This window comes from Uloborus diversus, chromosome 6 (genome assembly GCF_026930045.1).
Source record: "Uloborus diversus isolate 005 chromosome 6, Udiv.v.3.1, whole genome shotgun sequence".
In the NCBI taxonomy this organism is placed as follows: Eukaryota; Metazoa; Arthropoda; class Arachnida; order Araneae; family Uloboridae; genus Uloborus; species Uloborus diversus.
Window position 1 is genome coordinate 101416922 of NC_072736.1, and position 23589 is coordinate 101440510.

Below are 23589 nucleotides of genomic sequence, written 5' to 3' on the forward strand. Positions count from 1 at the left end.
ATAGTGTTCCCTATGAAAGCCGGTGGTTCCTTGTAAGGCCAATCAAAAATTTGACATTTGGTCTTGCTTGGAATATTTACAAATTATGGAAATATGAGCACTTAGTTTTTAATTCTAAATAGATACCGGGAAAGTTTAAAAAATGTTTTATGTTTATAATATTATTTTTATAAGGGTTATTCAACTTTATAACTCAGACTGAATAGATATTTCTTTTTAAATTATTTTATTACGGAAATGTCTTTAAATTTCTTTTATGGAAAGGTTATTTCTGTAAATATGGCTATATAAGAATAAGTCAATAATAATATAGATTATTAGATTTTTTACGCATAATTTCAGATTTCAAGAACGTCAGGATCAAAACATAGAAAAAGAGGAAGTACATGAGATTAAAATAGTTAAAACGTGCCATGAAAACTGTAAAATAATCAACTTAATACACATGCTGCTGCGTTAAAATTCAATATTCCAAGACGCACTGTTAGGAACCGGTTAGTGATTATTATTTTTTAATACCTCAGGAACATTGAAAATAGCGCCCCAAGAAGGAAGCATTGGATTGAAGTGAAATTTAATGTACAGAATAATACAGATGAGAGACACACTTGATTCCAAATCTCAAAATCTAGACAATTAAACAAATACAGGCTAAGAAATGACATAAATACAGTGCTACTTCAATAGCGTGTTGAACTCCCTTTTGCTGCAATACATATCGCAATACGGTCCGCTGAGCTAATTAAGCGTCTGATGTTGTCCTGAGGTAGATGAGCCCCCAAATTTTGAACAGCCACTTCTAAATCTTGCACAGAGTAGCACGGTGACATCTGGCGTTTCAGTTGATCCCATATATGCTCTATAGGGTTCTAGTCGGGGGAGCGGGTTGGCCATGGAAGAGTCTCAAAAGGACGTAAGAAGTCTTGAGCAACTCTAGCTGTATGCAAGCGAGCATTATCTTGCTGGAAAATTATTCCTGAGAAGCCATTTAGGAATGGTCCTAGATGTGGTTGCAGAATGTCTTTAATATAACGCTGGCCCGTTAAGGTTCCTCGTACCACAGCTAGTGGACCGGCTATCATAGGATATAGCCTCCTAGACCACTATGACCGCTGTACGGACAGTGTGTCGTGCGATAGAAAGGGTGGAGTGGTCCCTTTCTCCAGGGCGCCTCCACATTCGTGCGCGGATACCGTTCATCCCAGAACGAATCGGAATTCATCACTGAGCATCACCTTTTGCCAATCAGTGACATCCCACATCGCTCTGGCTTCGCACCATTGCAGACGGAGTTGCCATGATTTGGAGATAAAGGGAGTACACGAAAAGGGCGCTTGGACTGCTGATTTACTTTCGCAAACGTTTAGAAATGGTTCGGGGAACAACTGCTACCCCTTCGTCTACTTGCATGTTGAAACGAGTCACTGTGGGATCCACGAGTCCTTGCCGCACGATCCTTCCATCCTCTCTCCTCGTGGTCTTCCTGGTCACTTCAGACCTGGTTTTTTGCTCGTGGGTACCATCTCGAGTTCACTGCCTCCAACAGTTTCTAACGGAACACTCCGAAAGATTCACCTGGGCAGCAACACGGCTCGTCGACCAACCTGCAATTTTCATGCCGATGTTCAAACCTCTTTCAAACTCGCTTAACTGTGAGAAATGCTTTCAAACTCGTTTACCTGGCATCCTTTACTCATTAAGGTTCTCCGACAATACGGATGTAATCGTAACATTTATAGATCTTAAATTATCCACTGGTTTTTACAGCACTTTTTTCCCGATTAAACCGATACTGTAGGGTAAACGGTCATGCGCATTGACACCAAACTTGTATCATTTGCACATCAGATGTAACTCTTCTTATATGCAAAATTTCGCGATTGTAACTTTCTTCTTTCTTGGGGCGCTATTTTCAATGTTCCTGAGTGTATATAAAAATAAAAACATATTATAAATGGTAACTGTCAGGTTGGCCTTCTTAGGAACATATTGCCCTTACAAAGGCCAATGATGACGGACTGATAAAAAGGCCACTATGGTTTCTTTCTTTCTTTTTTTTATATATAATTTCAAAAACGCATTGGCAACTTATTTATTATCGATATAATACTCATTACTGTAATTTTTAAATAATATCCATTAATATATTCTTAGTTATACGATGATGTTCAAGAAATATTCGTTGAGTTTTTTGAAGAAGATTATAATATGTTAAGCATTTAATGTTTCGTTTAAAGGAAAGAGCTGTTTATGTAGTTTTAGTAAACGCGGATAGTTTGATTATTACAACTGTAGTTTTAAGTTGAAAGACTGGTTTATAATTTTGGCTTTGTAAGGAGCCCTGTTCCTTGCAAGGCTATGTGGAAGAGTTTAACAAAAGTTAAGTTTAACAAGTAGTGATTATATCTAGAATTTAAAAGGGTAATTTATATGATACACAATGAAACAAAGTGTTAATTAATAATTTGTTTATTTCATTTATGCAGTAATTGAACTCATAAAAACTGTTTATTTGTTACAATGGCCTTCCACATGTTCCACCCACCTTAACAATATTCTATTCAACATCTATACACGAATTTTGTGATTAATTTTAGGGGTTCCCATATTGCGGATCATCTGCGAAATTCGTTGGCCATGGAAGAGTCTCAAAAGGACGTAAGAAGTCTTGAGCAACTCTAGCTGTATGCAAGCGAGCATTATCTTGCTGGAAAATTATTCCCGAGAAGCCATTTAGGAATGGTCCTAGATGTGGTTGCAGAATGTCTTTAATATAACGCTGGCCCGTTAAGGTTCCTCGTACCACAGCTAGTGGACCGGCTATCATAGGATATAGCCTCCTAGACCACTATGACCGCTGTACGGACAGTGTGTCGTGCGATAGAAAGGGTGGAGTGGTCCCTTTCTCCAGGGCACCTCCACATTCGTGCGCGGATACCGTTCATCCCAGAACGAATCGGAATTCATCACTGAGCATCACCTTTTGCCAATCAGTGACATCCCACATCGCTCTGGCTTCGCACCATTGCAGACGGAGTTGCCATGATTTGGAGATAAAGGGAGTACACGAAAAGGGCGCTTGGACTGCTGATTTACTTTCGCAAACGTTTAGAAATGGTTCGGGGAACAACTGCTACCCCTTCGTCTACTTGCATGTTGAAACGAGTCACTGTGGGATCCACGAGTCCTTGCCGCACGATCCTTCCATCCTCTCTCCTCGTGGTCTTCCTGGTCACTTCAGACCTGGTTTTTTGCTCGTGGGTACCATCTCGAGTTCACTGCCTCCAACAGTTTCTAACGGAACACTCCGAAAGATTCACCTGGGCAGCAACACGGCTCGTCGACCAACCTGCAATTTTCATGCCGATGTTCAAACCTCTTTCAAACTCGCTTAACTGTGAGAAATGCTTTCAAACTCGTTTACCTGGCATCCTTTACTCATTAAGGTTCTCCGACAATACGGATGTAATCGTAACATTTATAGATCTTAAATTATCCACTGGTTTTTACAGCACTTTTTTCCCGATTAAACCGATACTGTAGGGTAAACGGTCATGCGCATTGACACCAAACTTGTATCATTTGCACATCAGATGTAACTCTTCTTATATGCAAAATTTCGCGATTGTAACTTTCTTCTTTCTTGGGGCGCTATTTTCAATGTTCCTGAGTGTATATAAAAATAAAAACATATTATAAATGGTAACTGTCAGGTTGGCCTTCTTAGGAACATATTGCCCTTACAAAGGCCAATGATGACGGACTGATAAAAAGGCCACTATGGTTTCTTTCTTTCTTTTTTTAATATATAATTTCAAAAACGCATTGGCAACTTATTTATTATCGATATAATACTCATTACTGTAATTTTTAAATAATATCCATTAATATATTCTTAGTTATACGATGATGTTCAAGAAATATTCGTTGAGTTTTTTGAAGAAGATTATAATATGTTAAGCATTTAATGTTTCGTTTAAAGGAAAGAGCTGTTTATGTAGTTTTAGTAAACGCGGATAGTTTGATTATTACAACTGTAGTTTTAAGTTGAAAGACTGGTTTATAATTTTGGCTTTGTAAGGAGCCCTGTTCCTTGCAAGGCTATGTGGAAGAGTTTAACAAAAGTTAAGTTTAACAAGTAGTGATTATATCTAGAATTTAAAAGGGTAATTTATATGATACACAATGAAACAAAGTGTTAATTAATAATTTGTTTATTTCATTTATGCAGTAATTGAACTCATAAAAACTGTTTATTTGTTACAATGGCCTTCCACATGTTCCACCCACCTTAACAATATTCTATTCAACATCTATACACGAATTTTGTGATTAATTTTAGGGGTTCCCATATTGCGGATCATCTGCGAAATTCGTTGGCCATGGAAGAGTCTCAAAAGGACGTAAGAAGTCTTGAGCAACTCTAGCTGTATGCAAGCGAGCATTATCTTGCTGGAAAATTATTCCTGAGAAGCCATTTAGGAATGGTCCTAGATGTGGTTGCAGAATGTCTTTAATATAACGCTGGCCCGTTAAGGTTCCTCGTACCACAGCTAGTGGACCGGCTATCATAGGATATAGCCTCCTAGACCACTATGACCGCTGTACGGACAGTGTGTCGTGCAATAGAAAGGGTGGAGTGGTCCCTTTCTCCAGGGCGCCTCCACATTCGTGCGCGGATACCGTTCATCCCAGAACGAATCGGAATTCATCACTGAGCATCACCTTTTGCCAATCAGTGACATCCCACATCGCTCTGGCTTCGCACCATTGCAGACGGAGTTGCCATGATTTGGAGATAAAGGGAGTACACGAAAAGGGCGCTTGGACTGCTGATTTACTTTCGCAAACGTTTAGAAATGGTTCGGGGAACAACTGCTACCCCTTCGTCTACTTGCATGTTGAAACGAGTCACTGTGGGATCCACGAGTCCTTGCCGCACGATCCTTCCATCCTCTCTCCTCGTGGTCTTCCTGGTCACTTCAGACCTGGTTTTTTGCTCGTGGGTACCATCTCGAGTTCACTGCCTCCAACAGTTTCTAACGGAACACTCCGAAAGATTCACCTGGGCAGCAACACGGCTCGTCGACCAACCTGCAATTTTCATGCCGATGTTCAAACCTCTTTCAAACTCGCTTAACTGTGAGAAATGCTTTCAAACTCGTTTACCTGGCATCCTTTACTCATTAAGGTTCTCCGACAATACGGATGTAATCGTAACATTTATAGATCTTAAATTATCCACTGGTTTTTACAGCACTTTTTTCCCGATTAAACCGATACTGTAGGGTAAACGGTCATGCGCATTGACACCAAACTTGTATCATTTGCACATCAGATGTAACTCTTCTTATATGCAAAATTTCGCGATTGTAACTTTCTTCTTTCTTGGGGCGCTATTTTCAATGTTCCTGAGTGTATATAAAAATAAAAACATATTATAAATGGTAACTGTCAGGTTGGCCTTCTTAGGAACATATTGCCCTTACAAAGGCCAATGATGACGGACTGATAAAAAGGCCACTATGGTTTCTTTCTTTCTTTTTTTTATATATAATTTCAAAAACGCATTGGCAACTTATTTATTATCGATATAATACTCATTACTGTAATTTTTAAATAATATCCATTAATATATTCTTAGTTATACGATGATGTTCAAGAAATATTCGTTGAGTTTTTTGAAGAAGATTATAATATGTTAAGCATTTAATGTTTCGTTTAAAGGAAAGAGCTGTTTATGTAGTTTTAGTAAACGCGGATAGTTTGATTATTACAACTGTAGTTTTAAGTTGAAAGACTGGTTTATAATTTTGGCTTTGTAAGGAGCCCTGTTCCTTGCAAGGCTATGTGGAAGAGTTTAACAAAAGTTAAGTTTAACAAGTAGTGATTATATCTAGAATTTAAAAGGGTAATTTATATGATACACAATGAAACAAAGTGTTAATTAATAATTTGTTTATTTCATTTATGCAGTAATTGAACTCATAAAAACTGTTTATTTGTTACAATGGCCTTCCACATGTTCCACCCACCTTAACAATATTCTATTCAACATCTATACACGAATTTTGTGATTAATTTTAGGGGTTCCCATATTGCGGATCATCTGCGAAATTCGTTTATCCGCGGCTACCGTACCACCCCAATCCGCTGATAATTGGGAGTTTCTTGTGGATCCAAATGGTCAATTTAAAGTGTCGTGCTTTATGACGAAATCAAAAGTTAGATTCACGATACCACTAGCACAGTCAGAATTTTTTTCCTCGGTGGAGAGGGAGGGAGAGTTTGGTCATAAGTGAGTCCTTAAATGTATAGCTACATATTACTGTTCTAGGATTTGCTATGACTTAATGCTGCTACCATGCGGGACATTATGAATAATTTTCAAATGTTTTTTAGTGATATGAAGGTCATTTTTATTGTATCTGAAGTGACAGGAACTTAAAGAATAAGAACGGATTATTACCTGCTTCCTTACTTGCACATTTCACTTGCGTCACTTTAATATTAAACTTTCTACCATAGTGTCCTACCATAGTTATGTGCAAAGTTATGGCACCAGAGTCTTCCACGTCAACGTAATCTGAAAATAATAATAATAATAATAATATATAAATAAAAGGATGAAAACAAGTCTCACATTGCCAAAAAAAAAAAAAAAAAAAAAAAAAAAAAAAAAAAACCTTTGCTCAAATCATAGACGTTTTCCTCGTACGAAAAATAAATCTCATTCCAGAAAATAATAAAAAAAATATTAAATAAAAACAAAAAACACGACTGCGTAAAAACCAAAAAAACTAAAAAGAAAAAATGTATAAGCCCAGTAGTTTAGAATGTATTAAGTACTACTAAATAACTACACCGTTGAAATAGTTTTATAACCGTACACAGATAAGGCAAATTATAAATTCAAAAGCAGAATAGAAGGATCAACAGTCGGGGCCCATTCAAATTTTACGGGGTTCCTTGAATCAGAAAGGAATGGGCCCCGACTGTTGATCCTTCTATTCTGCTTTTGAATTTATAATTTGCCTTATCTGTGTACGGTTATAAAACTATTTCAACGGTGTAGTTATTTAGTAGTACTTAATACATTCTAGACTACTGGGCTTATACATTTTTCTTTTTAGTTTTTTTTTTTTTTTTGGTTTTTACGCAGTCGAGTTTTTTGTTTTTATTCATTAATTTTTTATTTTACACTTTTTAGTTAATTTTCATTGACTTAGTTTCGCAATCTTGTCATTTCATTGAGAGAATTTGTTTGTATCGTGAGGTTTATTAAGTAAATTGCGGTGGTTTAAACTACTGATAATTAGTCCACCTAGGGACATAACTCGGCTTAAAGCTACATGAGCTTGACTTTCGGCAAAAATTTGCGAATTTAATCAACCACAGCACAGCTATATAAACAGCCTGTATAACTCATGATGACGCGAAACTGGAAACGTCGTCAGTCAAATCTTTCTCGCAAAACTAAAAAAGCCTCTCAAGAAAGTACACATCGCGAAACTCAGTCCCTTGAATCAAGGCAAAAACAAATGCAACATGTTAGAGATGAAAATCAAATTAGTAACTTTCTTTCTTTTGGTGCTTATTGCACGGGTTTATTTTGATGAGGACTACAATCTGAGTGTCTTGCCTTCGTTACGCATAATCTATTTTTTATTACAGTACAGAATACATATAAAGAAGACATGAACAAATTTACATCAGAAAGAGGGGAAAATACATCCGGAGCGAAGGTGTCTTGACCCACCGCCTCAAGTGGGTCAAGCAATCGCTTAGACCACTCAGCCATTGAGACCCCAATTAGTAGACTTAGTAACCAAAAAATTCAGGCAGTGAAAACTACCTGTATTTGTCGCACACAGGTAGCGTGCGACACTCAGCGTGCGCCGATCTCAAACTGACAAAATGGCAACTGGTTTTTGATATGGTACTTTTGATTACTGTCGTGTTTAGTGACACTCCCAAGGTTAAGACAAGTCGATTGACGTAAGAATTACCAAAATTGGCCAAGGCGTTTAGCCTGTAGAACGCCACATAGAAACGGACATACATACATAGACTGATAGAAACATTACCCTCCTTTGCGTCGCGCACGCGCAGTCGGATAAAAAGATGGGTACACATTAAACTATTTTAGTGACAGCAGGCTCGGATCTACGTACCCGCAGTGCAGGAGGGGGTCAGCTCCTTAAGGGGCCCAACGGCCCAAGAAATTAAAAAAAAAGCAAAAGAAAAAAAAAAACTAGCACTAAGGCTTATTAACGTTGCAAATATACACTGCTGGTCTCTGGGGAGGGGGAGACCAAAATTTATAGATCCGAGTCTGAGTGACAGATAAAACTTTAAGCAGTAGAAGCAGTCTTTTCGTTTTTCCCGAATTGAATACGCAGACATAATTCTATCTTAATGATGTTCTTGTTATTTCATCGAAAAAGGTTCTCGTGCCTGATGTAATGCATGCGGACGTGAAAAAAAAAAAAAAAAAAATGCGTGCGTCAGCCTTCACTCGAAAGAATATATGAGGTTATAAAAAGCAAAGGGGTGAATTGCCAAAATTAAAAATTTTGAGATCACCTGTACAAATAAATGATAGGAGAACCTTTCCTCTGTTTAAGATATAGAACTAGAATCCCTGGTAGGTGCTGCTATACAACAGGATTTAGAAAAGTAATTGCAACGAAAGTATTATCTAGGATCTGAACTTCGAATGAGTTTTTCTCAAAACGTTAAAAAGCCCAGTTACATCCCTTTGCTTCTCACTGCCACATATCTCCTTCAATGAAAATCTTTCTGCAGACGAGGATTTTAATTGATATAGTTTATATTTTGATAGAAACAAAGGGCAATTGAAAAAATGAGCGTTTTTCGTATATTTTAATTAACATAAACGATAGTTAAAACCCCACAGAGATGAGACTAAGCAAAATGGGTTCCTTGGAAGATTTAAATCTTTTGACTCTCGACTAAATCTTTTAGTCCTCGGTCGTTGTCGAGGAGATAGCGGGGCATGCATACGCTTATTTGAAAGTAGGGAGAACCGGGAAGATTGGGATGACGGGTGGAATGGGGCAGCTGTATTTATATATGTAGGGACAAAAAATGAGAAAAATCATTTCTAGCTTGTTCAGTAGCTGTAGCAACTAGAGTCTAAAGCCGCTACATCTACTTGACTTGCTAGAAACAATTTCTCGCTGTTTTGACATATAAATGCAGCTGTCCCATTCCTCCCGCCGTTTTCTTCTTTTTGGTTTTCACCTATATGATTCTGAAAAACCAACGAGCGCCTAGTACGGTGTGATGAAAACAATAAGCAATTCTAGATTGCCAAAAAAGGAGGCAAGAAATAGGATTGCATTTCATTAAATTTTGATTCTAAAATCAATAAAATGACCAAATTAATTTTAAAAGATACTCACAGTGTTGTCCAGTATTGAGTCCGCATATCTTCGGGACCAGATTGTTTTCATTCTGACCAGTGATGACCAGCATGTCTTGTGAGCAGTTGCCCTCTACAGGACGAGCCAGGTCGAATTCTAGGAAGTCAAGGCGAATCTGGCATATGGAGTCAGAGTGCTTGGCAACTCGGGCGCGGCAACTGCCCTGACCCTCATGGGGCAATGGAAAACCCGGGTTGCGGAAATAAGACACTGTCTCACTCGTGGCTCCACCGCAACCTACATCAACTAGCCGGGAAGGAAAATATGCATGAGTGCTTTTAAATGTAAATTTTGAACAGCTACACATACATACACGATTTAAAAATAAAATAAATTCAAAATATATTTGTAAACGTTGACTGCTTGTAATCAGGGTAAAGTCTGACTTGGACATGATGAGGCTTGACCATGAGTGAGTTCAGTTCGTTCAAAGAGAACAAGAAATATGAGAAAGAATTCATTTGTACTGAATTGAATTGACGCATTGTCGTCGAATTCTTACATTGGTTACAAATACTTATTTCAGTTTTACACACTATGGAAGCTTTTATTCGGGGTGGAGGGGAGGGGTTATATTTTCGAAAGTATTTTCTTTATTTTTAGTTCTTTATTTCTAGGAACGAAAATGTGATTCTTTTTAAGAGATGGAGGATAAGTTTGAACGTTCTGGAAGAGGATACGGATTATGAGAAGAGTATCCCAGTCAAAGAGGTCCGGAATCATACCCATCGTCAATTGTGTAAAAAGTTAACAACTATCTAAATACGCATGTTCAGTATGAAACCGACTTTCAGCACTCCTGAGAATCGGAATTTATCTTATCAGAGAGAAACAACAATACAATGCGTGTTAGAAAAACATAAAGTATTTTTGACATAATACTTGAATAATTCAGTATTTAAAAATATATTTATGCATATAACACAAAGCATTTTACTGTGAATAAAGTTAGAATGAAGTATTTTCCACTGGAAAATTGATTAATGGAAAAAAAATGATTGTTTCATAGTTACACAGAAATTTTACACTTCTGAATTATTGTTTGAAAATAAATCCATCTCTTTATAGAGCAGAAAATATTTTAGCTGATCAGTTGTTTACTACGTTTAGTATTTCAATCTTATATCAAACCAACTTCGTTCAATCTTTGTTCATATATTTAATCCATTTTATGGAATTTGAGGCACTTTTCAACTCAAGGATGTTCGAAAACTGTCTTCCAGATGTATGTTGCGAACAAGAATATGCCGAAAGTGTGTATAGTGAGGCTTTGGTTAGTTGAACTATAACCTTGACAAAGTTTACCTGGATTTTTTTTTTTGGTGGGGGGGGGGGGGGGGTGCTAGGAAAAAGAGTTGCGTGATTATCCTGGATTTGATTCAAAATATTTTTGCAAAACTAGGGTAACGGCATCAGTAACAGGTAAGAGTTCAGGAACAGACAGTCGTAAGTTTGGATTTGAATAATAAGAATTTTAGGCTGTTAAAATTGATGTTGCTCGACCCATGAATACGGTGCAACCATCTAGTGTTATCAGAATGAATTTTATTAACCAGTTGTATTCTCAAGGCAGTGGTGGAAGGCGATGAACGAAGAGCGCCCATATGGGGGGGGGGGGGGCAAGTAGAGGCTCAAGCCCCGTCCCCCTAGAATTTAGACCTTCCTTGCTTTTAATACTTCTTTCTTTGCAAAAATGTAAAAACATTTCTTCTTTAGCCGTTAATGAATAAGTTATTAAAAATGTCAAATTTTAATAACTCCAATCTGCACTAAAATCAGTTTCCATGGGGAAAATATCCTGTTACGCCATGGAGAAAATATCTGCCCCCCCCCCTCCTTACAATTTAGCATATAGGCGCCCTTGTGATGAACAGACACCACGAGGTCTTCCGGTGTTTAATGCTCACTTGAATTTAATAAAGTTTTAGGTCTAAAAATAAGGAACTTTTGCTCATTTTAAACAGAAAAGAGGAATTTTGTTCATTAATCCTTTTATCATCCTATCTGTTATTGAGTATCATCAGATTTTTTGGTGTCTGTTACTGAGGGTCGGACCTTTTTTCGAAATTGAGCAAATAAAAATAGAATTAACTAATTCCGAGTATGCAGAAGCAGCCAAACGCTAGATGAGATGTAGTTGCATGAGAGAGAAATAGTTGAAAAAGTCTAAATGCATTTAAAGGCTCAGAAAATTGAGTTAACCTGAGAGCGATGACTTAAGCATATCTGTTACTAATGCCGTTACTCTACTGCAAAAATAACCCAGCTCAGCTGAGCGTCACTAATCCTTCCTTATTTGAAACAGAGGTAAACATCGTCAAAGTCGAAGCTTAACGTATCAGAGCTAGACACTCAGAGCCTGAGTACCGCACAGGCCAACAAGGTCTGGGCCTGGAGCCCCTTGTTCGTAAGGGGCCCCAATTTTTTAAAGACTTGTTTGCAGCATTAACACTATACAAAGATTAGAGTAATGGCGTAACGGCACCAGTAATAGACAATGGGTCCAGAAACAGACAGTCTTGTTTGGATTTAAATAATAAGAATTTTAGGCGGATAAAACTGATGTTGTTGTGGCCCATGAATACAGTGCAACCATCTAGTGTTATCAGATTGAATTTTATGAACCAGTTGGTATTAACAAGGCAGTGGTGGAAGATTATGAACATACACCTCGAGGTCAGCTTGTGTTTCATGTTTGTTTGAATTAAATAAGGCTTTAGTTCTAAAAAAAGAAAAAAGAACTTTTGCACAGTTTGAACATAAAAAGGAATTTTGTCCATTACTCTCATCCTTTCCTCATAATATCTGTTGCTCGGTATCATTAGATTTTTTCGGTATTTGTTACAGGGGGAGGGGGGTCAGATGTTTTTTTTTTCGAAATCGAGCAAATAAAAATAAAATTAACTAATTCAGCGGATCCAAAAGCAGCCAAACTTTAGATGAGATGTAGTTGCATGAGAGAAAAATAGTTTAAAAATTCTAAATACATTAAAAGGCTCAGAAAATTGAGTTAACATGAGAGCGATGTCTTAAGCATGTCTGTTATTGGTGCCGTTTCCCTTCATGTTTTATTTTTTTAGTTAAAAAATGATTTAGTTAGTTAGAAAAAGCTTCCTTAATGGGGAATTTTTTTATTCGCTCTGCCAATAGTGGATTTACCATGTCAGATTTGCCATCTGCTTCCATGACCATAGGGATCCCGAAAAAGGATTCCGGAATCATAAACAAAGAAAGAGGCCCTCTAAAACGCATTCTAATGATCCCCCAAAGCTTTCAGTCAGTCACTGCATTCTACCATAGAGCCTTCAGGAAACCTCCAAACTATTGTGGGCCTTGGGCTTCAATTTCAGTTAGTCAAACAATGTACACACACTATGCGTATGTTGTGTATGTATAGAAGTGGGTGTTGTATCTACTCACATATGCAGCAGACTCCTTCTTGGGGGCATCTTCCCATTGGAGTACCTCCCAAGTCGACGCAATCTGCAGTGTCGTAGCAAGTTCCAATTCGGGCATCAGCCGCCTCACAACGGTCAGTGTTCGCATCAGCCCCCTGACCATCGCCGGACAAGGAATTCCGGCGAGGATGGGTACTGAAGTAGTATGTGGCAGCAACTACAGGCTGGTTGAGCAGTGTAGCTGAATGGAAAAGGGAAGAGAAATTGGACTTTTTTAAATACAAGCATAATTAGCAAATGATTTGAAAATGTAGGAGAAATTTAACTATCATTAATTTGAAATTTTGTCGTAAATTAAGCAGCTGATGCTCATAATTCAAATGTTTAGCTTTGTGCGAAATGTTGGAAACATAACGTTCTAACGTTCTGAATGGCTGTAACGCCGGCACGTATTTCTGTGTTACAAAAGGAACCACTTTTTATTGTAAAAGATGAACCTTCAAGAACCGAGACACGTGTCTGCAATTATTATTACTATATGTGCGATTTCAACTGGTTACAATCTGTTTAATAGAATCGGAAGAGTACTTTTAGGTATATATAGAATTGTTTAAAAAATATTTTTGGATTCTTTCACACTTCTTTTTTTTTCATTTTGAGGTCCCCGCACCTACCGTTTGCGAAGTGTATCTCTTATTTCGGATTCTCTCAATTTGTTGACTTATGAAGAGATACGAAAATGCTGCATACTTAGTACTTTTGAATTTTTTAGCCAACTTCAAAAAGGAGGCGGTTATCAGTTCATACCGTATGTATGTTTTTTTTTCTTGTCCACTCACAGCGTCTTACCTTGTGAACCGATTTTGACGATTCCTTCTTTTAATGGATAGGGAATGGCTCAACTTAGATCCCATGTTTTTTGTTTGACCATTTTTGTTCTTTAGAAAAAAAAAGTTATGGGCACAAAACAGTTAATATCATGCAATTTGCCTATTAAATGCTCAAATATAGAACCGTATTTTACAAAAGTTTGGTGCCATACAACACTAATATTAATAGAAATTGTAATGATAATTTTGAAGGAAGTCTTCTCTGAAGCAAGCATCAAGTTTCTTCAGTGCCATTGCTTTATAGTGGGGGTAAACCTAACCTGGAAGCGAGGTAATGCAGTGAGTAGGATCTGCTTAGCCTTCACATTGTTACCAGGTTAGGTTCACCTCAACTATATATAGTAGTATTTTTATCGTTATCATCTATGCCAATAACAGATGATCCGGGGCTAAGTAAGGAGATACAGGATTGCATCACAAGCAACTTGTATGTTGTGAAATATAAATTAGTTAGGGAAAACGTAAGGAACAAAGATAAATTTTTAGTGCCAATCGCTCAAAGTTTAAGGCGTGTTTATAGTTTTTCATTATTATTATTATTATTAGTATGAAGCACTTTTATGAAAAAATTAAGGCGAAGTTTCATGATGGTAACTTCTTACTATTTCTAAAATTCATTTACACTAAAAAGAATGAAATAAAAAAAATTTTGAAAAAAAAATAGAACCGACTTCTCAAAATTGCTCTAAAAAGTGAAAAATAATATAAACATAATTTTTGAAGTTGGCGCAAAAACAATAGACAAAATCATTCACAGCCATTACTCAACTACAACTATAAATTTAACCAGGCCCAATTTCTTCACAACCACGTACATTATGCATTGATAACAGCATATTTGAGTAACGATATAAATATTTCGCTCCTAACTTTGGATGATTTTCTGAAAAAATTAATGAACGAAGCATGGTTACACTGGATTTTACATTTTGTTTTTGCGCCAACTTCAAAAATCACGTTTAAAAGTATTATCGATGGTGTTTAAAGAATACAATTGTTTTTCACTTCTTAGAGCAATTTTGAAGTCGGTTCTATTTTTTGTAAAAAAATTTTTATTATTGCGGATAATACATTTTAATGTATTACGTACTTTAATTGTAAAAAAAAAAACAAAACAATAATAAGTAAATCAGCAAAATAAATAAATAAAGAGCTTTCAGTAATTTCTGTGTGGACAAAGCCCGACAGTTTTCTTTAATATATGACTGAAGCCCCACCTGCTGTAGTTGGAGCAAGGCTTACTTGGCAGTGTACGTAATGCTGTGATCAGTTTATTTGTAAGTAACCTTTACAATACTACCACCTTGACTTTGCCTGAAGATACTATAATAATGTAATACTATCTTGTAAGTGCGAGCAGCAAACTCAGTTCTTGAAGCAATCCAAAACGAACTACTTCCGGTTCTATAGGGTGTACGAGTAGGAGGCAGTACCTCTAATGAATTCTAATTAATTCTTCACCTTGTGTATTAGTGTTTGGAACTAATACAAAAGCTTAAAGTTGGAGCTAATATAACTTGGCTGTGTATACAGGGTGTAAAAGAAATGCTTCAACAAACTTAGAGGAATGATCGTACCCATCTGGACGACTAATAAGTACGCATAAACATATGGTTGCAAACGCAATGCTGACGCACTGCATGCACACGAAGCCAAAAACTGACGGATGTGGAACAGGAAAAAATTGTATCATACAAACATGATTTTAAAAACCATTTAAATTTTTTAGACAGGCTTAAACGGTTCTATAACTTTAATGCACGCGCCGATTCAGAGATGGACAAAAGCTGGTCATAATGGCACGCCATTGTGTTGCAATTCCGGCTCAAGTATTACAGATGCAGTGCCCAAATTTAAAAACTGCTTTCATAACTTTTCAAAAACTGAAATATTGTGTAAAATCATCCTTGTGTATTAAATTAGAGATCTGTATTTGCATCCGTCAGTTTCGGGCTTCATGTACATGTAGTGCGTCAGCATTTCGTTTGCGACCAATGTTGATACCATATGTTCCAATGTTAGATGGTTATAGTTTAGATGGGTACTATCATCCCTCTGAGTTTTTTGAAGCATTTCTATTACACCCTGTATTATATGGTGTAATCAGGTCTTTTATCGCCTTCACATTATTGCTGCCAATTTAGTTTTTCCTCAAGTATAGTCACATTTTCTTGTTTTTAACTTGCTTCGAGCTGCGATACTCGTAACATTGTGCGTGAATCCTAAATAACTAAAATTTATCGATGCATGCCTCAGGATTGCAGAAATTGATAACGTTCCTTCAGAGCCCATTCTGGCTTACATGCTCACAACTTTACTTTTGACATGGTGTTTTCTCTGTTATCTATACACATAGTGAAAGCACAAGCGGGTATGAAAACACTTATACACTGCCTAGAAAGTTTACTTTCTGTTCGAATAGAAAATATTTTTTCTTTGCTTTCGACCAAATGAACTTGTCAGACAAACTTTCGCAAAACAACAGAACAGATGGTCCACTGTTCTGTTGTTTATGTTATTGTACCATACCTTCCACATTATACTCACCCATAGGTGTCATCTGAGCAGCATCAGTGGCATCTTCGGAGTGGTAGTGACCTTTTATTAAATTCAAAGCTCTCACTTGATTCAGAGAGCGACCTGCACTCCAAGCAACTCCGAACACAATATACAGGGCTAGAAGTCCCCGGAGCCATACCTAGAAAAATCGAAGAATATTTATGGACAGCGTGTGAATTTCAATGGCCTACACTCAGTGCTGTAGTTGGAAATAGATACTCGAGGGGACGCACCTTTTTATTGAGAAGTACATTTTGACAGCAGAATGTTGTGATCAGTTAAGGATTTGGCTAACAAAAGAGAACAACCAGGAGGACTTCCTCTCCAATGATAACTACCGAAGAATTTTGCCATCTGATGATAGCTGTCTTTGCAATATCAATGTCAACATCATCTAAAGCTCGGAGCGTATTTCTCTCGTTTTTCAACAGCTTCATCATTAGCGGATTTGTCAGCTGACTTATTATGAAAGTTGGACAGAAACCTTGTTTGACCGTCATTTCAATTTTCTAACTGACATTGATGTCCATATGGTTTATACAGTCATCTCTTTTCGCCTAGCAGTTTTGTAGACTAGGTATCCTCAGTAAAAACAAATTCAAATTTAATTAAATCAATGTCGTTATCAATTTCCTTAAACAGTATGTATAGTGCTTTCTGCACGTCCTCAGTCCACCAATTCATACTGCTTATACGTAGTTCTGCAAATCTTCGTCCGATTTCTTGGTAAGGGGCTGTCCATAAATGATTTTACCCTTTTTTTCAAAATTTTTGACCCTTTCCCCACTTGTCACAAAGTTCTTTTCATAGACTATTTTTTATAAACATATTAGTATTGAAAAATGCTTGCTATCACACTTCTTACTCTTTCCTTCCCCCTTGTCACAAAGTCACAATTTTACGACCTCCCCCCCTTCTTAAACATCATTTGTGTTGTATTAATCCACACACACTTCTTTATCGTCCGTCAGGATTGTCGAATTCATTAAAGAAAGAGGAAGTGCCTGATCCTTTCGAGTCAGGTTGAAATTTGTGAATTGCAAGTGTTCCATTTTTTGCCATGAAAGTGGGTGTTTGAAATTCTGTAACTTTTGATTGATTGAATAAAATGTAACAAATTAGCATACCAAATTGAAGGAAAATTAAAGCTCTACAGCTTTGTCATTGACAATTTTCATAAATACTCATCTTGGGAGGCATTAGGAGCAAATGTTTGACAAAAGAGAGAAGTTTTCCGAAAATCATCGATTTTTTCATAACATATACCCGAAAAATTATTGGAAATTTGACAAATATGTGTAGAAACAGCTTCATAGGAAGTTTAATTAACTTTAATATTTATTTTAAACGCATTTTTTCCACCGTTTCCGACATTTTCTCGAAAAACCCCAAATTTCTCTTCTCCCTCCCTCCCACCTTTAGCTCACCCCCTAGGGGCGGGGACTTTTAGTATGTTTACTTACTAATTATTCTTAACAATATTCTGAAGTCAAAAATTATCACATATTCCATGCACGCTATAATGTGTTCCTATTCCTATTCCTATTCCTATTCCTATTCAGAGTCACAACTGACTTCAACTGTATTTATGTCGAAGACTGCATACTAAGTGCCTTGCCTCCATTATTTTATATACCGATAGATGGCAGCACCATCACCGGATCGAACAGTTAATGAGAATTTAGAACTAGTTCAAGAGCTAATAGCTACCTGGTGCTAGCACCCCCAGAGGTATCGTTTCAGTAATGTGTTCATAGACTGGACTAATCATGGTCGACGAATTTTTGTTTGGCCGAAAAAGCCTAGTTTATATTACTTATGCAAATTTTCGTACAAAAACAAATGTTGTGATTAGAGTGTGAATTTCAATGACCTATACTCAGTGCTGTAATTGGAAAAAAAAATATTCGAGGGGACGCACCTTTTTTATTGAGAAGGGGTGTCACAGTCAACAAATTTTTGTTTGGCCGGAAAAGCCTAGTTTAGATTACTTATACCAATTTTAGTACAAAAAATAAATGTTGTGAATAAAGTGTGGATTTCAATGAGCTACACTAAATGCTGTTCTTAGAGAGAGAAAAAAAAAAGAAAAAACTTGAGGGGATGCGCCTATTAAAAACGGTGATTTGAAACCAATTTGCATTAACTTTGAATTAGTTTTACAATAATAAACCAAATATTTGGGGAGACGGCGTTCCACTTCCACTGAGTTCCCCATCAACCACAGTACTGCCTAAACTGCATATGTGTTGTTGATTGTAAAAGTGATGTATCTCCTTGTAAATGATTTTATATGCCTTATTAAATAAAGTCCTTTGTAAATTTTTCCTTAAGAGAAATATGCAAGTGTTTAGTTACTATTAATCCCTAGGGTTTCCACCCCCTGCTCGTTTCGCTCGCCAACCCACCTTCGCCGCATGCAGTGATTCAGAGCTGCTTATGACGGATGACAATTGATGGTTTTAATGCTTTTATTCCAAGATGTCCTCAGGACATCGTGAAAGTCCGGTCTCTTAAGACTTACAGGGCAAAGACAGGGCGGAGTGACTTCCCCTGGATGTCCTAATCAAACGGTAGCAGCATTGACCAAGATCAGACTTCACAGTCCGGAGGAAATAGGGTTACAGACACACAGACGAGCATAGGTTCGAATAGTTATGATTAGATGATTATCTTTCGTTAAGTACTTTGCTTCGGTTTTATACTAAAACTAAACTACTTAAATTAAATGTGATACCATTTAGCAAACACATACACATTTTAAAAATATAGAGGTGGACCACTTTTACAATGAACGACATATATGATCATAAAAATAAATAAATGAATGGTCGAGAATAATAGTGGTATAAATTTTTAAAAAAACACACAGTTTCAGTTAAGCATGGATTTGGGCTTCTATTTAGTCCTTGTATTAAGTTCACCAGTTGCGCAAAATTACCCAAACATATCATGTCCACTAGCAGAGCGCAAAGATTATCCGCTAGCTTGAACTGTTGTTAAGGTGAGGATGATTGTGGTGCAAGTTACTTTTTATGTCTGGAATAGCTCCAGAAGGCAGAATTTTCTGCTTTTTAGTTCGTAACAGTCCTTGTATGCATTTGACTTTCCTTTTACAAACCCATCGTAAATGTAGAACGGCTCTCATGTAAGTCATCTAAAGTTACTTTTAAAAAGGTGCGAATAACCTTTAATAAAAGTTGATGATGAACTATAAATATATATATATATATATATATATATATATGATGACATACAAATCCTTCTCTTAAAGTTTAAATTTGCTCACTTTTGATTATGTTGAAGCTTTTTAAAGGAAGGTTTAAAAACCTTTAATCACTAAAAGTTCCGTCAAGATAACATACGCTACGTCAAATATATGTTGATCTGTACAATGACTTGAAACGAAATGTACAAAAGTGCCTCATAAGTTCGAAAATATAAATGAAAAGGAATAAGCAGACATTCTTATTAAATAAATTCTGGTGTATGTCTGGAAAATATCAGAGAATTTATCTCAAATTCAACTTCGAGCAAACCTGTGAAGACAGAACATCAAAGTGTTAATATTAAGTGGGCATATAAATAGAGAGTAAATTTAAATGACCTGAACTGAGAAATATCCTAAAAATGACCATAGATTTACTGGCCTGTACGATAACTTGAAACGAAAGTGTTCGAAATGAACAAAAGTTTTTAAAATACTGAAAATGACACTGAAATGGGACAAGCAGACATTTTAACGAAATAAAATACTCTCGTACGTGTAACTCCCATATACGTACAACGGAATTGCTGTAAAAATGCCACCAATACCAAATATCCAAATAGAATAATTTAAAAGAAAGAAAAAAGTAAAAATAGTTTTAATTATATGTTTTTCATATGCACATAAAGATCGAAACTACAGCTTAAAAGCAGTATATACTGAAATAGAAATTAATTTATAAATAGAGAAAATTTGTTTTACTTTTGAATCTACTGATAAACAGAACAAGATAATTAAGATGTTAATAGTAAGATAGGCGAAGGAATGAAGTAAAAGTTTAAGCTCCACTAATAATTTGTCAAAACTAAAATATTTTTTGTGAACTATTTTTTATACAAAATTGAAAACATTTTAGTCTTGAAACTATTTAAAATTTCGTACAGGCATTTTGACAATCTACGCTAAAACTACCGGGTCTTTATTTTTAGATTGCTGTTCATAACTCTTTTCTTCCCATGGAACAGAAACATTTAAAAAAATGTCGGTTTTTTAGGAGTTTTTTTTCTTTTCTTTCATTTATTTATTTATTTATTTATTTATTTTTTTGAACAACCATGAATTGCTTATTGTTTTGATTTGATAGTTGAATGACGTTCGTCCTTTGATTTTATTTATCTATACTTATAATGCAGGCGTACATGTGCCTCGGAACCGAATTATTTATAAATTAGTGGTAACCGCACGGCTTTGCCCGTAATAGAAAAATTAAAAGATGTTTTGGTTCGCCTGTATATTTACAAATAATGTCTGGTGAATTTTCTCGCCAATTGGCTTGTACCCATGTTACGGTTCCACGTTATGATAATTTCGTATCTCGCTAATTGGCTTGTGCCCATGTAACGGTTCCACGTTATGATAATTTCGTAATTTACTCGTCCATCTTATGATAATTTTGTTCTTAAAATTGGAATAGGAAAATAACCACATCGAAGTTTCGAAAAATCGCTTCGAAGTGCACACCCCCATGCTACAATCTAATTCTGTGCCAAATTTCATGAAAATCGGCCGAACGTCCTAGGCGCTATGCGCGTCACAGAGATCTTGACAAACAGAGAGAGATCCTGACAGACAGAGATCCGGACAGAGAGACTTTCAGCTTTATTATTAGTAAAGACTACCTTCTCGAAATTACACAATCCTTTTTATGCCAAAACAGTATCCAGCACAAAACATCCGGCATCCAGCCCCTGGCATTCATTTCAATTTTGACGTCTTGAATTCAAGTTATGGTTGTGATAAAAGCCATTGGTAGAAACAAGAAACCCAACGAGTAGGGTCCTATAGCAATTCATAATTGCAAAAATCATAAGTTGAGAATTCATGATCTCAAAACTCGAACTAATTTTTTGGATTTTTTGGAGCAAATATTTTATTTTAATCAGCGAAAACAGGCGATTTTTTTTTCAAGGGAACTTACAGATTGAATCAAAACTTGTTGAAATTCTTCACCCGTGACCTTCAAAATAAAAAAGTCGCTGTTGATATGATGTTGCAAAAAAAAAAGAAAGAAAGAACTATGCCCCTTTCCCGCCCCGCCTTAAAGAGCACCGTATTGATTTCATCTATCATTATAGAGTGGCTCTGATTAGTTGAGCTATGACCTTGATAATGTTCATCTCTTATTAAGGTAATAAGGAAGGGTAATTGGCGGTGAGTTGAGTTGGGTTACTTGCGTAGTAGTTCCGCAAAAGCATTGCATTTCAAATCCGTGCCAATAAAAAACGTTTTCTGTTCAGTGAATTCCTCAGAAACAAATAAATTTTGTTAAGGTCATAGCATTTTCAGTTCTTCAAAATGTCCAAAGTACATTCAAAACGATAAATAAAGTATAGAACTGAAAAATCCTTGCAAAAATCTTCGAGAGAAAGATTTTTCATACTGAAATATTTCCCTCCAATTGCGGGGGAGGGGGGGGAGGCTGGCCGGACTGAATAACCAAATTTCTTCATGTCATAAGTTGTTGGATAATTTACGTAAATTTCTTCATGTCATAAGACTATTTACATTTATCTTTTTGTGGCACAGTCATATATTTTTAAAACCATTAATCTAGTAAAATAAGAGATAACAAAGTCCAATAATTGCAGATTACTTTCAAATTGCAAATTGCAAATGCACGTTGCAGTTGTGAATTGCAAATTCCAGACATGTGTTTCGGCGCTACAAGGAATGTCTTTTTCAACGCAACAGAAACAAGCTTATGGATGAAAAGACAGCCGACTGATGCAATTTCATTATTAAGTCTAAATTATCTAGTCTTATTCTGCTTATTCGTTTTGCACTCTTCATTTCTAGCGATATGCTAATGGAATAATCATCCTTCATTCTTGTTTTAATTCAATCATTCATTTAATTGCCTTGTTCCAAAAAAGAAAAACAATCCTGAAAGATTAGAGGAAATTTGTATTTAGTTTCATGCCCTTTAATTCGCTTAAAAGACAAATGTCTTTTTTAAAAATCCTAAAATATGTGCGAAATAGTTCGCCAAAATGATTTTGTTTACTGATTTGTATGTCCAATGGGAACAAAAAATTAAAAAAAAAAAAAAACTTAAAAAAAAAAGTGCGAAAATTTAGTTTAGATTCGTGTTTATTTTTACGTATTTGTTTCTGTTTAGAAAAATCCCAAAAATTAGATTAAAAAACTATTAACGCGTTTAAAAGATGTCGCCCTTTCAGCAAATTCAAAAAATAAATTGCAAGATGTTCTTCCTTTCTTTATACATTTCCTCATTATTGTTATTATTACTATATTATTGTTGTTAGTCCTTTTGAGCAGCATTCTTTTTAACTAGTCGTTAGTGTGAGGTTTTGCGTAAATAATAAGCTGACCCAGCCACTGATAATACTTCTGACAAAGTTTACCTATAGTTAAAAACCCTTTAAAGATGCTTTAATAAACGATTGTAATTTTTAAGAAGAAATTATACTAAGCATGAACTTTTACAGAAGAAGCGTTATACTTCGTTAAAAATAACGAACCATACCCCCACCCCCTTACTTATTACATGCACTTTTCATTCATACTTAAAATGTACAGATATTTCTTTATTAATTATTTTCATGTCAAAGGTTTTTTAATAAGCATTTCAAGAGTTTGCGGAAAAAAAAATTATGCTACTGTTTTATAGCGTACATTCAGAGATCGCATAACCCAACTTTGCCTTGAGATCCTTCTAGATTATAGGTAAAAGCACTGGGTACCACAAGGTATGTGGATCAAACCGCGCCACAAACACACAACGTTCACCCTGCTGTCCATTTCGTAAGCTACACTACAATTCATACCACCACACTACAAATGAGAATTTTCAAAAAGCTTTATTATTGCACTAGTGGTACCCGCACGGCATTGCTCGTAATAGAAAATTAAAAGGTCTTTTGGTTCGCCTGTAATATTTACAAATAATGTATGGTGAATTTTCTCGCCAATTGGCTTGCGCCCATGTTACGGTTTCACGTTATGATAATTTCGTAATTTACTCGTCCATCTTACGATAATTTTGTTTTTAAAATTGGAATAGA

General features: G+C 36.1%; 1 protein-coding gene across 1 annotated transcript in view; it reads right to left on the reverse strand.

Moving 5' to 3' along the window:
* The window catches only part of LOC129224894 (uncharacterized), a 41065-nt gene that overhangs the window by 9608 nt on the left and 7868 nt on the right, over nucleotides 1-23589 (reverse strand). Inside the window, exons 2-5 of the mRNA XM_054859440.1 lie at nucleotides 16285-16435; nucleotides 12870-13088; nucleotides 9429-9695; nucleotides 6470-6586 (exon numbers count right to left, since the gene is read on the reverse strand). Coding sequence (XP_054715415.1) covers nucleotides 6470-6586; nucleotides 9429-9695; nucleotides 12870-13088; nucleotides 16285-16435 — 754 coding nt within the window. The remainder of the gene's footprint in view (nucleotides 1-6469; nucleotides 6587-9428; nucleotides 9696-12869; nucleotides 13089-16284; nucleotides 16436-23589) is intronic.